Below are 16043 nucleotides of genomic sequence, written 5' to 3'. Positions count from 1 at the left end.
AGCACTGTCGGTTGGGTACAACGAGGTACAGCTCGTCGAAACCGCAGTTGGAGAGGGGGACTTAGGGCCCTCGATCTGAGGAGACAACGGGGCAGCTAAACTTGCAAGTTCCCCCGGGGTACAACCCGTGGAGTCATGGGAAAGAGAGAGATCTAGAAAAGTTTGGGTGCGGATAATAGTTGGCGCAGACAATACTTCGCAAAGTTCAGAGTGAGTGTTGTTATGCAACTCTAAAGCTCCCTCTACCATCTGAGCAGACCCTGGGACCCCCTGAATCAGGTTACTGCTATTTGAGGTGGCTAACGGTCAATCGACCATTTCTAAGCAGTCATATCTGTTTCTGATTGGGATACCTTGCCATCCGACCAGTGAAGGCTGTTCCCTGTTAGGGTACCAAGGCCGAGATTCCCACTCCCTACTCCTGCTCCTCTGAGTGTGCCAAAGACCCACATGGTTCCATGTACACTCCTGGGGATGATCCTAGTTTAGAGCTGGGGGATAATGATAGCTGTGCACTGGTGGAAAAAAGAAAGAGAGGCGATGTGCGTCAATTCCCCCCTTTTTGGCCAAGGCTGGCCATGAACAAATATAGTCAACAGTGGCTGGATCGTCACAGTTGACTATAATGCAGTCTCCTTGTATGCTTTTTGGTTCAACCCCAATCCACGGCACTCTACGCCCGGTAGAAATTCTGCTAGTGTGTGGGGGTTGTAGGGGCCTATTTAAGCTGAGCCACTGTAAGACCTTATTTCGAAGGGACCAGGACGGTTCCTCTGTAGTTACTGGTAGCTCCAGGACCCCAGTGAGAATGACAATAAAAGGAGACGCTTCTGGAGGTAGATGAATGGGGCGCTTGGGCCTAATCCCCTTTTTACCCTCACCCAGCAAATTAGATGGTGGTTGCTGAGGCACCAAAGATGGTATGGGTCTCTGGTTTGATAGCTGGGCGGGACCCTTATCAAGAGTAGACTGAGAAGGAATAGTGACCGGGGCCTTAGTCATAGGCCCGCCTCCAAGAGTGGAGTGAGTGGAGGGTTGTAACATATTGGGCTTTGCTTGGATATTTTGGGTTTTTGCAGCTTGGGACGGCTTAGCTCGGCAGTCCGGCTGAGCCCCTTGAACTCCTGAACTAGGAGGATTTGTTTTGCCCCCCCCCCTGAGTTGGTTTGGACCAGGCTTTGCTGATTAGATGGCTTTAGGGAAAGTTTCGCTAGTTGTTTTTCTATGGTCATTATGCTCCGTTCTAGGGGTTGAAGATGATATTTTAGGAGCTCCCTGATACTAAGTAGAAGCTGGGTGTTTGCAGTACATGATCTACAGGTCCCCCCCTCTGCGCCCTTAATAGTTGGATTAACGGTAGGTTCTATTAGATTGATAAATGAAGTATTAGGATCATTTAGGTCGCCCTGCGACAGATGAACAGTAGCCCCCTTCTTGATAGCTGAGGAAACAGGAGGAACATGGGGCTTTTTTGAGTTACCCTTTTTCTTATCTTTGCCCCGCTTGGGAACGGCGCCCTCCCTCGCCCCCATAAGCTGCTTATCAGGGCCTGGGTCTTGGGTTTGAAGTAACTGTAGATCTGGGGTATTTTCAAGATTGCCCGTAGAATCAGGGTCAGAAGAAAGATTGGTGGCAGACAGATCAACAGTATTCGGGATGGAGTGGATCTCCACTAGAACATTTGGTTGCAATAGCGCAGGGATAGTTGTAACTGATTGTAGCGGGATAGTGCAGAGGCTAGGGGGCCCAATGATGACCTTCTGGCGTTGGCAAGATCTTGCGAGACCCTACGCTCCAGCAAGGAAATGCTCTGGTCTATAGCCTCATTTGCTCTTGAAATAAATTGGTCTGTAGGACCGGTAATCAGGGCCGTACTCATGGCTGTCTTGCTTCTGCTCCCCCTTGTCATGATGGAAAAACCTAGGACTTTGCACAAATGCTGGAGAAACTGTCTGGAAAAAGTGGGAGTGTGCAGTTATACCAAAGAATAAGGGGTATACAGACCAGTTGATAAAGCCAAGGGGGGTGGCCCAGCCCAGTCTAGCTCAGACTAGAACGGGCTAAAACGGGCCCGCCCTTGGCCCGGGCTTCGCCCGGCGTCCTGCGAGACGGAGCTAGTGACACTTTTATGAGCCTCCTGGCACTGGGTAGTGACGCTGGGGACCTCAAGGGCTGCCAGGAGTTGTAGGCAGCCCCTCGCCACACTCCACACGGCGGCCCCGCTCAAGATCTTGACAGAGCGGCTGGGCGGCGGGAGGCAGGCGGGAGGACCGGAGGGTCTCTGGAGCAAGGTAAGCGTTCAGCAGGGTTTACACGCGGTCAGCAGGTAGAGTTTCAGAAAGGGAAGCCCCGCTCCCCGTAACTAGTGACGCTTTTATGTGCCTCCTGGCGCTGGGTAGTGACGCTGGGGACCTCAAGGGCTGCCGGGAGTTGTAGGCAGCCCCTCGCCACACTCCACACGGCGGCCCCGCTCAAGATCTTGACAGAGCGGCTGGGCGGCGGGAGGCAGGCGGGAGGACCGCAGGGTCTCTGGAGCAAGGTAAGCGTTCAGCAGGGTTTACACGCGGTCAGCAGGTAGAGTTTCAGAAAGGGAAGCAGAACAAATCAAAACATTCACACGCAGTCAAGAGATCTGGGTTAAATCCATAATTCTTTAGCTCATCATGCCACCCCAGTTTATGACTATGGGGTTGCACACTACTCAACTCCTGAGATTTGCAATATAGTCCTACAATTTTACACTAAACTTTAAACGGCTAGCGGAGTAACGCTGATTGAGGAGATATACTACTATCTTGAAGACGTGGCACTGGGGTGGCTTTCCAATGCACAACGGGAGTATCTTATGCAGCCATTTGATATTTAGAACGGTCAATTAGCTATAATGTTGCTACCTACATGCATAGCCACGGGGCTGGACGGGCTCCCCAGCGAGTTTTATAAGACTTATGTGGATGACCTTGCCACTAGTCTTCTTGAGTCATATGAGGAGGGGAGACTTCCAACTACCCTCAAAGAGGCCCTGCTGGTGACCCTGCTAAAACCAGACAAGGCCACCAATTGGTGCGACTCGTATAGGCCTTCCTCAATCATTAATATAGACGCCAAGATCCTGGCAAAGATGATAGCTACTAGGCTTCAACCACTGGTCCTACCGGACCAGTCGGGATTTGTGTCTGCCCGATCAACGACGCATAACCTGCGCACGGTCTTCTTCACATTGCATTATTTTGATCCAGATTTTCAGGCAGTTGCGGTGCTGCTTGATGCAGCAAAAAGCTTTTGATTCCCTCCAATTGGACTATAATATGTTCACGCTCTTCACCAGAATGGGCCTTCCCCTGTTTTTTTTCCAATGGATCAAAGTGCTATACCCGGAACCTGTTGCTCGTGTACGGGTTAACGGGTGGGTGTCTTCGGCGTTTCCTCTAGAGAGAGGCACTTGGCAGGGGTGCCCCCTGTCGACAATGCTTTCTCATTGACACTGGAGCCTCTGCTTGTAAACTTCGACAGAGGCACGCAGCAGCCGCACTACACTTTCGGCAGAGACCACTTGTGGTCTCCCTGTATGCAGACGACATGCTATTATACGTTCGAGATCCTGCCACTTTTTTGCCAGAATTGCTCCTGGAGTATGTTAAATTTGAGTTGTACTCGGGCCTAGTGATTTACTGGGTGGTGTTCCCACTGACGGCTCGTACGAGGGAGGTGGAGCTGACTAACGTGGACTCGACCCTGTGAGGTATTTGGGGATATGGTTGCACAGAGATCCGGATAAGGTGAAATCTGAGAATTATGGCCGACCTATTACGCAGATCACTGAGCAGGCGGAAAGGTGGGCACGCTTTCTCCTCTCCCTCGCAGATCGAATAGCGGTTATAAAAATGACTTTCCTACCTAAGCTTCTTTATTTATTTGTTAATATCCCTATTAAGTTGAATATTGTGCTGTTTAACACTATGGCTGCTAAGGCAATTCCCCTCCTGTGCTGGGAATTGCCATTTTGCTGGTGTCATGACGAGCTCAGCTCGTCATGAGCACAGCTCCAGGCTACCTCATGACGAGCTGAGCTCGTCATGAGCATGGAAGGGGTTAAGATGCTCCAGTCGGCAATACTCACATTTGTATGGGGTGGTAAGAAGCTCAGATGTAGCTAGGATGTCCTGGTGCAGCCATTTGATCTTGGCGGGTTTAAGGCTCCAGATCTCCGACTTTATTATCTGTGTGCACAGGCGCATTTTGCGCTCTATTGGCACTTTCCGCAGAGATTTCAACCTCAGATCGCTATTGAATCGGATGCTTTTCTTCCAATGCCACTGTAGGCAGCAACTCTTTCCTGGGAGTCGGGAGGTCCTAGGACTGAAATTAACCCTTTGTAATTAACTTCATGGGCTTGGAAGATGCTAGCTAAAAGGTCCCTGATTCCTTACTTATATGCCCCACGGGTGCCATTGGCCTCGCATCCAGACTTCTCTGCGGCAAGGGAGAAGCCTGTGCTGCGGGAGCTGGCGGCTGTCGGGATCACCCGTATGAAGGACCTGCATAAACAGGGTCAGTTCTGGTCATTGCAGGATGCGCAGGGGGTAAGAATTGTGGATTCATGTTGAGATTCACATATGTCAGAGTCTGGCAAGCTGTAAGAGCCATCAACCCAAACTATCGGATGAACCCACAACTCTGCTGGCGTTACAGGCAATGCTGGAGGGGGAAGAGCGAAAGGGCTTATCACCAAACTATATAATGCCGGCCTGCGGGAACTGGTGGAACATCCCTCGTATCATAGCGGCTCCCACAGTGTCCCGCAATGCCTTCCACAATAGCGAGACTCCTTGTGTCCCCCAGCTGCACCACCACCACACTCCGATATGTCTCTTCAACGGGGGCAAGTGCGGCAATGCGCCTCGCCCAATGCAGAGTACCATGACTCTGACCCGCTTCTCTTCCTCCCGCTTGTGGTGGTGAGCTTGGTCCTTTCCGATAACTCGGATTCAAAGAAAGTTTTGCCAAAGCACAACTGCGCCAGTGAAGACCAAGCCAACTTGCGTGCAGGGGCCCCTGTAGCACGCCGCTGGCTCGCGATGCACCAAATGTCCCAAACACCTTCAAAAGAAAGTCAGAGGCCGCATAGGGGGAATATTTTGGAGACTCCTTATTGCAGTTAAGGCAAAGGGGCGCAGGCGTATGCATTTCGGCCGTGTGGCCTCTTCAGCGCCCAGCATGTAACAGAAAATGATCGCGCCGCCAAACAGTTCTGCCCCACCTGATACAGGTTAAGTTCTTGTTAGCTCCTCCCTCAAGCAGAGATCAGTGTCACCTGCTCGAGTCCTCCATTGGAAAGGCGAACTACCAATCCCAGCATGCCGTAGGTTGCCAGGACCGCTGCCAAAGTGTGGAGAATGCAGGACCATCTGGAGGCTTGCTCCCACAGTGTCCTGCAATGCCTTCCACAATAGCGAGACTCCTTGTGTCCCCCAGCTGCACCACCGCCACACTCCGGTATGTCTCTTCAACAGGGGCAAGTGCAGCAATGCGCCTCGCCCAAGGCAGAGTACCATGACTCTGACCTGCTTCTGTTCCTCCCGCTTGTGGTGGTGAGCTTGGTCCTTTCCGATAACTCGGATTCAAAGAAAGTTTTGCCAAAGCACAACTGCGCCAGTGAAGACCAAGCCAACTTGCATGCAGGGGCCCCTGTATCATGCCGCTGGCTCGGGATGCACCAAATGTCCCTAACACCTTCAAAAGAAAGCCAGAGGCCGCATAGGGGGAATACTTTGGAGACTCTTTATTGCAGTTAAAGCAAAGGGGCGCGGGCGTATGCCTTTCGGCCGTGTGGCCTCTTCAGCGCCCAGCATGTAACAGAAAATGATCGCGCCGCCAAACAGTTCTGCCCCACCTGATACAGGTTAAGTTCTTGTTAGCTACTCCCTCAAGCGGAGATCAGGGTCACCTGCTCGAGTCCTCCGTTGGAAAGGCGATCTACCAATCCCAGCATGCCATAGGTTGCCAGGACCGCCGCCAAAGTGTGGAGAATGCAGGACCATCTGGCGGCTCGCTCCCACAGTGTCCCGCAATGCCTTCCACAATAGCGAGACTCCTTGTGTCCCCCAGCTGCACCACCGCCACACTCCGGTATGTCTCTTCAATGGGGGCAATTCGCCTCGCCCAAGGCAGAGTACCATGACTCTGACCCGCTTCTGTTCCTCCCGCTTGTGGTGGTGAGCTTGGTCCTTTCCGATAACTCGGATTCAGAGAAAGTTTTGCGAAAGCACAACTGTGCCAGTGAAGACCAAGCCAACTTGTTTGCAGGGGCCCCTGTGGCACGCCGCTGGCTCGCGATGCACCAAATGTCCCAAACACCTTCAAAAGAAAGTCAGAGGCCGCATAGGGGGAAAACTTTGGAGACTCTTTATTGTAGTTATATATATATATATATATATATATATATATATATGTATAAAATAATGCTAATAATGTGAAACTATATTATTTAATAAACATGTATTTAATATGTAATAATAATACTTACCTATAACCTGCAATACACTGTGCCCCTTTGATCTAGTGACTGATGATGTCACTCTATTAAAACACTTTGTTGAGATGTACTGACTACCTATTTAGTGCCCTAGATTTAGTAGTGTTTATACAGTTGACTCTTGGCCTGTCCATCAATCCATTATCCTGTTTGTATGTATTGGACTGACGTTCAGTTTCTGTCTGTCTCCCAGGTATTCATTCATCAATATCTTTGTATTTATATCCATTTCTGCATTTTGCCCTTCTACTTCTGTGTGTCATTTTCCATCAGTTTGTCTGCCTTTCCACACACATTCCTGCACCTGCTGGTGTTCTTCAATGTTCATATCAATTTTGTGCTAAAGAGATCAACCTGCCTGTATATAGAATACACTGTGCCCGTTACAGGTCACTAAATAATCAACAAAGCTGGGCTATCCTATAAATATTTCCCACAATAAAAAATCCAAAGAATACATTTTTACAACATTTTTATATATTTATTTTTTTATTAGCATTAATATGATTGATCAAAATTAGCAAAAACAAAGATAAAGACATATATATAGTACACACCAGACATATAAATATAAATCAGGTCCCACACATACACACTCATAACCAGCACTCATTCAAAATTCCAGAATATATATGCCTTTATATTTGTTTTTGCTAATTTTGATAAATCATATTAATGCTAATAACGGAAATAAATATATAATTTGTAAAAATGTATTCTTTGGATTTTTTATTGTGGGAAATATATTTCTGTTAGCCCCGTTTTGTTTTTTATATAGTGATCACGTATTCTATATGTAAGCAGATTGATCTCTTTAGTACTAATTTGGTTGGTCTCCCCTGTCCAACCTGCCTATCATTCGTCTTCAGGGGGCCCCTTCTTAGTGGTAGATCAATGGTGTGCCCTGAGCTGGCCTGTTCAGTGAGGCAGGTAATGAATGACAGTGTGAATAAAAATGAGGTATAACATGACAACTTGCAGAAGTGGGGTAACAATTCTGCTTGTCACTGATTTAGACAATTGGACTGTACAGGTCATGTATGTCATTAGGTTGGGCTAAACACTGAAGGATACCTGGAAACCTCACAACAATGCCTACTGTATATCTGCTGTATATTGACAGTCGGCCCTATTTTGCCAAGACAGTTTAATGTTACCACTGATGCACCTGTAACCACTACCTACGTTGGATTTAAGATCCAAATTTCAAACTGGTAGGCATTTATTACTGAACACTGGACATATCCCAGGGCATTTTGAGGAGTTTTGAAATAATTGAAAGTCATCCCCAATCCATTTTCCTTTCCTTTTCCATGAAACCAAACATGCGTAAACTTCTGTAGTGCCTTCAACCCAACACTGCCACCGAGCGACCGACTGCTGTGGAGGAAACGTCTTGGCCTCGAGTCCTTTTGAAAAGCATAACTAGAGATTTGCCTAAAAACTAGTTTGCCTCTTCTTCCCATGTTGTGATAGAGCCCCTTGAAGGTGTGAGGCACCTTTTCCCATAGCAATGGGCTGATGCACCAGGTTTAGCTCCCTCTGCCTACCATGTGATACCCTTACACACAGCCCCTTTAGCCATCATATAGTCTTCTCTTCATCATTTTTTTTCCTGTTTTCTGTTTTGCCCTTGGGTGTCCTTCACCGGCCCTCTTCTGGTTGATGTTTCTCGGGTCAGATGTGGAGGTACTGCGCTTCGTCTCCTGAGACCCTGGAAGTGCTCCTCAACTGCTATGACCGGATCCCACCCTTTGACACTTGGGAGGAGGTGGTCCCTCTGGAGCTTTGGCAGGTACGTCCGCATCCACAATGACCATAACACCCAGCTTTTGGGTGTTAAGGGTGGCACATTTTCTGAATACCAAATCTACTGCCTTAATATTTCCAAACAGAGGCAAAATGTTTATGTGTCTACAAGCAGGTTATTTTATTTTGCTTGTAAAGAACTTTGTGAATAGAATGAGTCTTCACAAAATGCTCACACAACACCAGTTGGTTTAGCAGTAGTGCCTAGTGGATAGTAAACCGTAGGTAATTGGTCAGCAGGAAGGTGCTAGTGGAAGAGACAAGGTGCAGGCAGAAGAAGCAAGTTTGAGAGGGTAGATGTAAAGATACAGAAGAGAGTGGGGAGTATGTATAAAAAGTAGGCAGTATGTATAAAAGGAATCGTATAACGGTCTAGAAGAGAGATACAAGTCACAGGTAGCCTGTTTTTAATGGAAATAATGCCTTTACTTATGCATTTGTCATAAAGACATGGACATTATATATTTAAAGTATTTTAAAAATAATGAAAATTTGACTAAAGAATACATTTTACATATCCCAAGATGCATCAAGAATCCATTTTGCTATTCCTTAATAGCGAAAAATAACGATTCGCTATTAAGGAATAGCAAAATACAATGCATGAAGAAATCACAAAAAAAGTAGCGATTTCTTAAAATTCCTTAATTGCGACTCGCAAATTGCGAGTCGTAATTAAGGAATACCTCCCCATTCATTCCTATGGGCCTGGAGGAATGGGAAGACATTCTCAATTTGCGAATCGCAATTAGCGAATCGCAAATTGAGAATGCGATTTCAAGGGTGCAGGGGTGTCCAAAGGACACCCTGTTGCACCCCTGAAATTGATCTGTGCACATGTGTGTGCGCAACATGAAACTTTGAAAAATGCACTTTAGTGCATTTAAAAATGTTTTTGCAAATTACCATGAAGTTCAACTTCATGGTAATTTGCAAGCCCTATTAGCGAAATCGCTATTTTTTAAACTTTAATGCATTGCATTTAAGGAATCTCAATTTGAGATTCCTTAAATGCAAGTAATCGCAATTTTGTGATTTCTTAATTTGCGATTTTTGCATTTGGGATGATGCATCCCAAATGCAAAAATATCGGTCACAAAGGTGCAGATTCTGAGAATCTGCCCCTTTGCGAGCGGATTTTACCTTGATGCATCTATGCCATAGTTTGAATGTTATATGCTTTACTCCGGGTACTCTAGATTTGGCTCCACATATACATAACTTGATATTTGTTTTGCTGAAATTTTGACCAGATATCTAAATTGGTATTTTGTGTGCTGTGCAAACAACTGCACACACTGTTACACACATTTTACCAATGCATAGACAATTGATCAGCACGCCTTGTTAACAGCTCTTGCTGCTTCATTGACTGCTGAGTCTGTATTTCTTGAGCCTCCCACTAGTGTTATCCCATTCCCAACAGCAAACAGCAGCCTTTCTTTGAGTTTTTGAGATCGTAGGATGATCAGGTGGTGGTACTTGAATACGAGAGCACGTAGAATCCTCTATATTCATTTTTAACAGGGAAATTGTGCCTCTCTTTGATTTAAATATAATTAATGAATAGAGTAACCTCTCTGAAAACATTAGGAATCCTTTATTTTTGTATTTTGTTTTCTGAATGTTGAATATAATTAATGAAAATTAATAATGAAAGCAAAACTGCTATTTTTTTACTTTTCCAATTTTTGTTTTATAAACTGACATAAAAATATCATTCCTGTTTGTAAAATTTTGGGCTAATATCAGCCTTTTCCAACACTCCTGCCAGGTGGTATGCCCCAAGGGTATGTTCCATGTTCACTTCATTTCTCCCTCTTAACTGTTTTCTTTGGAAACATAATTTCATTATTTGACTTTTCTTACCACCTCTATCCAAAGTATAATAAGATCTTTTTCTTATTTGCACCTTCTATTCCTTGCCTCCAGTCTTGCAGGTCTTCTCTCTCTTATGCATCTTTGAATGGCATTCTGCTCTCGCATTTCTTAATTCCTTGAAAACTGAAATCACCTTTTTCCAGCTTTCATTGCTTCCATGACTCTTCTTAACCCAATCATCTTCTCTCTGGACACATTGACCCTGCCCCTCTCCAACAGAAATCTCAAAGTACGTTTGAACTCGAGGGTTATTCATATCCGCCAAAGCAATAGTGGATTAGATTCTAAATATTTGTACAATTTACCATCACCTCTGATTCTACCAAGCTAAAGTTGTAGTCTGGTTATAAGTAAAATCATCTACTGCAACATGCCCTTAATTAGCCTATCACTCTACTCTTTTTCCCAGCTTCAAAAGTTATTACATTTATCATTAGTACCGTCTTCAACCACGCACCTATCCCACAACACCAGATTGATTGGCTGCCCATTGAGATACTTATTACCCTGTTCTTCAAGGCTGTCTATGGTACCCACTCCCTCTACATACCTGTTACTAACCCATACCTAATGCAGACCTTTCTCCATTATGCCCAATGCATGCAGTCCATGCTCTGCAGTCAAAATTCTTGTCAGCAAACTTTCTGGAGTGGCCAAATTCTAATCTTACAACCCCCGGAAGGTAACAGCTGGCCGGAAAGCCACCACCTTGCTGCATTTGTCCAAGACCAATCTCAAAATGTACGTTCTCCAACTGTAACTCTAAACTGTATACCATCCCACACTTCCTTCCCACAGCTTCCATTCTCAGCATTTCACAGGACATCTTAATTTCTAATGTAGCCTTAGAGCCTGCTGCCGTGTGCTATACCAGTTACTAAAGTCCCAGAACCTGAGTGCGTCTGGGCCTATAATGAAGGAGAGGTCCTTTAACAACTGGTATTGCCCTAGGTAGAAGGGCTGTTAGAGCATTCCACCCACTGGGAGTAGAATGTTATCATTAAAAAGAAAGAAACCGAAAGACATCCTAACCTGCTGTTGCTGTGGGTAAACAGTGAGCTGTTATCTTTGTTAATTTGATGTTTATAAAACTCTTACCACATGGGTTGTGCCACTGTGGTGTATAGTGCATGGAGTAGGTTGAGTTGCTCTAGTTCAATCATGATACAAGTCTCTCTCATCAGTTAATAGCCAAGCAACTGCATTTTGAACTAACTGTGGGGCCAGTGCAAGAGCATATTTGTGCCCTGGCCAAAGTGACATGTTTCCCACCATTCCCATGGCATGGAGCTTGATTTTATGCCTGTATGTGCAATCCTGCACCTCCCTACTTTTATCTTCCTAAGCATTTTGGCCAATACTCTGGTACCTTTCAGCTGTTAGGCAATAGGGCCATGGCAACTTTCTGGAGGGTACCACTTTCAGCTTATTTGGTAACTTTACTTTCTTGTAGTTCGAGCTATTTTCTTTTGGGTATTAATCCTGAATGATTCTTGAACTGTTTGCTATGATCTGCCTTGTAAGGGAATTTGGGCGGAGGTCTGCAGACGAAATCATGCAGGGAGTTCAAAGCTGGTTGTCATGCAGGGAGTTCAAAGCGTTGTGGGTGGGTTGTACCATTGGTGTATTCTTGCACCCTGGAAGTTTCACCCATTGGTAGGGACATACCTAGTGCTCTATTTCAGGTACATTCTTTTCCCAAAGAGTATGATCGATTTCAGCCTATAGCCCATGATATATGAGAGGATCCTGTCTTGTTATGCAATACACCAATTAGTCCTTCAGCATGTAAATGTACAAATATGATCAACCTTGAAATAAATGATTTGAAATCAAACATCATACATTTTAGAAGAGAGTCAGGGGACCGTCTGTATGGTCACTTCTCGGAGTGTTTGACATTCGATGATGGTCGTACATGAAAACCTAATTTGTTTTTTTGCAGTTTTAAGCTATAACTACAATGACGGCACAGCAACTTTCAAATCTAAATATGAGAAATTCAGTAATTTGCGATTTTCAAGGTCAAATGCTTCCCTGAATATAGCGTAGTAGCCTAGCTTTTGGATTCTCCATATCTTGCCTTTTTAAAAGAAGGTACTTAGATTTTTAATTGGTGCAAGATAATCAAACACACCGGATCTGATCTTAAGATCGTGGATATTCAACATACCATATTTTGGCATGATATGCACCCTGCCACTACTTCGCCTATATCTCACATGATTTAAACAGAAATGACTACATTCACAAATTAGAATAGATGACACCTGATGGTTTATGCTAATTATTTTGATTTTATCCTGAAAACCTCTTAGTTTAATTTTTCGAATAAATCTTGAAAAAAGTTACTAAAATCAGTCTTTGCTAATGTTATTTCTACCAGATTGAGTCTCCCACAGGCAGTCCCTCATATGTGATGCTTGGACCATAGCAAAGTTGCTGCAAGAAAGTTATTTTACTTTCTTTTTTTACAAACTTGAGTTCTTTCATTTATTCGAGCATTGATTCCAGTAGATAATGGGGCTGCAGAATTTGCATATTTAACATGGGATCTAGTGAACATGTTTCATTAATATGTAGATTTTCTCGCAAGCTTGCAGAAACTGTTTTAATTATTTGTTAACTGAAAGTAATTTTAAGCAATGATGCCAGGCTTTAGGATTTTTATGTTATTTGCTTTTGGTGCATTTCTAATGTGATTGTATTTAAACTTCAGTCAGCGAGATGTTAAATAAGATTACTGTCTGTTTCAGATTTATTTTAAGGACTTTTACTCTGTAATTTTTTTATTGCTGTTTCAGAACTACAGATGAACCAAATTAATAAAGGATTTGTAGCTGACTTAAATGGAAGTAGTTGGGTATTAGGGCTCGGGTTTAATTTTCGTTGCAAAGAGACATTTGCAGGCATCTATTATTGGGTATCATCTGGGCTCTTGGGTAGTCTTTGCACACCGCCCGTCCTCTCCTTCTGGAGGAACAGCTAGGTGTCATCTGCGTCTGAAAATTCAAGTGGCTGATAAAGTGAAGTCTTCATCCTTTTTTCTCCCTTACTCTTCTATGCTTCTTATCTTTCTTAAATCTCTCCCTTCCACCTTCCCCTTTCCTATTTTCTTCAAATCCTCTCAATCTGCTTCTTGTCCCTTCTTCTCCTTTATCCTTCTCTCATATACAAAATTTCATCCTGTCTTCCACCAAATCCGATACCTCTCCTCTGTCTGCATGCGGACCACTTGGGCTGTTTTACTTCTCATATCTTTCCCTCCCTTACATTTCTTTCACATAACCTCCTCTTGTTCTAATTTCCCTCTTTTGCTTTCGCCCATCTGATCTTTTTTATTTCCATGCTATCACCTTAAACCTTTTCCCCCGGTGCTCTCTCTTTTCTTCACTTTCCCTCATCTCCCTTTTCCCCATTTCAATTATTTTCTGATTTCCTATGCTTTCCTTTATATCCTACAACTTCCTTCCTCCACATGTAATTCTTCCAATTACTTCTTTCCTCCTCTCATGTCTACTACTTTGATATTTTTCCTTATCCCACTTTTTTCTTTTACTCTCTTTTCCCGTTAACTCATTCTTTTTTCCTCCTGCCCCTCTTTAATTTTTCTCTGGCACTTTACACTTCCTATTCTTTCTCTCTTCTCTCCCCACGTTTGCCTTTAACATTTTCCTTTCTACTCGCCAACATCTCATTTGTTTGCCTCTCTTACCCTCCCTCACACACTCTTCCCTTTTCCCATGGCTCCCTCCTTCACCTCTCTCCTGCCCCACCCCAATCCCTTGCAGGAACATCAGCTCTTCTACGACTCAGTCCTGAAATTGACCAACCAGCCCCGCAGGCTGCAGCACCTGGCCCGCTGTGCCCTGCGACAGCACCTGGGAGGGGGCCAGGCCCTGGCTCGACTGTTGCTGCCACCCTCCATGATAGAGTACCTGCTACTCAAGAGAGAAGGCTACATCCATTGACAGCTCCAAGGAGGGCTTCATATGGTGAGAATTGTACTTCTGGAAGACTTCAGACCACCTCATTATTCTTCCAATCAAGGAGAATCCTTCTAATCACACTATCACAACAGAACCTCAAGCAAAGCTTCCACTTGAGAGAGACAGCATGAAGTAAACATATAACTTTGGGGATTGGAAATATTCACCCTCATTAGCATCAATACAGCTCTTGCAGCCCTATACTAACGTATTCGACCCAGGATCCTGGCAAGGGCAGAAGCTGGGGGTAGAAATATTCTGACAGAATTGCACCATGACCTTCTGTCTTTGCCTCTCCAGGGCTCCTTCTGAGACTTCAGTCTGGATAACATGAGGATCATAATTGGAAGCTAGAGTGTTGTAATTTACTACTGTTGCTTTCTTCGCTGTCTCCCGCCTCGCTTTTGGGGGCAGCCTTACTGTGCTTCCGGAAGTTGAAAGTCTTTCACTTAGAGGTTAATTAAAGGCTCATACCTTGCATCAAGGGGGTCTCACATAAGTCTATGTGTGCCAGAATTATGGTAGATTATCAAAATATGAGCTGAAGGTCAATTTAAATACTATTAATTTAAATTGAACATCTTTTTGTAGCCAATGGTTTCCCTGAAAATCTGGCACAGCTCTGTCCCACCTGACCCTACATTGGACTTCCTCCAGGTTACACAGCTCAGTGGGTGGTGGTGGTGGTATCTAAAGATCTATGACCTTGTCAGTATTTTTCTGTCTTCTCAATAGAAATTGATGAGAAAAGAGGAAGTATATTTTTGCTACAAATGCGTGTGTTAAAGACATACTGTGAAAAAGAGATCAACATACTGGCAATTGAAGTGACAGTACAGGTGTGTGTTAAATAAACAAATGTGAATTGATACTATCTTTTGTCATTGGTCTGCATTTAATGAACCCCTTAAGACTAACCATTTTCACCACATTCTAAGGCCTGTTTGGCCTCGCCTGAGACAGCGCATGCGCTGTCACTTGCCAGACATTTTGGTAGCTTAATAGAGATTTAGCCTGCCCGTTGCTTACTATTGGTTGGCTTCATTATCACTCTTATTCCCGTGCTTTTATTTGGCTATTGTATGCTGGTTTTATTTGTGGATTTGTCCCTCCCATGGTGCATGGCCAAAGCACTGCTTTTGTTCCTGCAGAGGGTCCTTCCGCTTCTCGCACTGTGATAGTTGCCCTATTATTTTCTTTTGGAGGAAGCACTCCATAATACTGCATCTGTTAGGAAGCATTGCACAAATATGTATCTGTTTGCAGGCTATGAATTGCAGTTTCGCTGCCTCTCCTGTTGCAAATACACTTTGCTGTGTCAGAAAAATGCTTATTTCAGGTTGCACATGTTCATTATATGTTTCTATAATTTCGTTGTTTTTGTTGCATGTCAGACGGCTTTCTGTGTTGCCTGTGCACCCGCCCTCTGTCTGTGTGGCTTTTGACCACTCTCTCTGTATTTGTCTCTTTGTTCCCCCTTCAAACATGGTGCGCCATAGTTGAGAACGTTTATTTTCAGACTGTATGTATCACTTACATTTTTCTGACTTTTGTTTTTTTAGTTGTATTGCAGACATAATATTCTTTTGTGTTGCCCTCTCTCCCCCGTCCATGTTGCCTTTACCCACACTTTCCTTCCTTGGAAACTTTGCCACCCTCCCTTTGACTCTCCGTCCCTGTGGCTTTTGACTCCTCTCTCCGATACCATGTCTTACCATACCATGACAAGTCATACCATGCTTTACAATGACAGGCCATACCATAACACACCAACTCGCAATGGCAAAAAAAGAAAAAACAGCCACATCGTCTTGTAGATATGTGCATCA

At 44.5% G+C, this 16043-nt stretch overlaps 1 protein-coding gene across 1 annotated transcript in view; it reads left to right on the top strand.

Moving 5' to 3' along the window:
* The window catches only part of ASB16 (ankyrin repeat and SOCS box containing 16), a 98103-nt gene extending 83009 nt beyond the window's left edge, over positions 1-15094 (top strand). Inside the window, exons 4-5 of the mRNA XM_086923924.1 lie at positions 8217-8330; positions 14017-15094. Of these exons, the coding sequence (XP_086780050.1) occupies positions 8217-8330; positions 14017-14196 (294 nt within the window). The 3' untranslated portion in view covers positions 14197-15094. The remainder of the gene's footprint in view (positions 1-8216; positions 8331-14016) is intronic.
* The last annotated feature ends 949 nt before the right edge of the window (positions 15095-16043 follow it).

The sequence above is a fragment of the Lissotriton vulgaris genome, chromosome 5 (assembly GCF_964263255.1).
Source record: "Lissotriton vulgaris chromosome 5, aLisVul1.2, whole genome shotgun sequence".
Lineage (NCBI taxonomy): Eukaryota > Metazoa > Chordata > Amphibia > Caudata > Salamandridae > Lissotriton > Lissotriton vulgaris.
The sequence above is the reverse complement of the archived record's forward strand: the minus strand, read 5'-3'. Positions and strand labels throughout refer to the sequence as shown.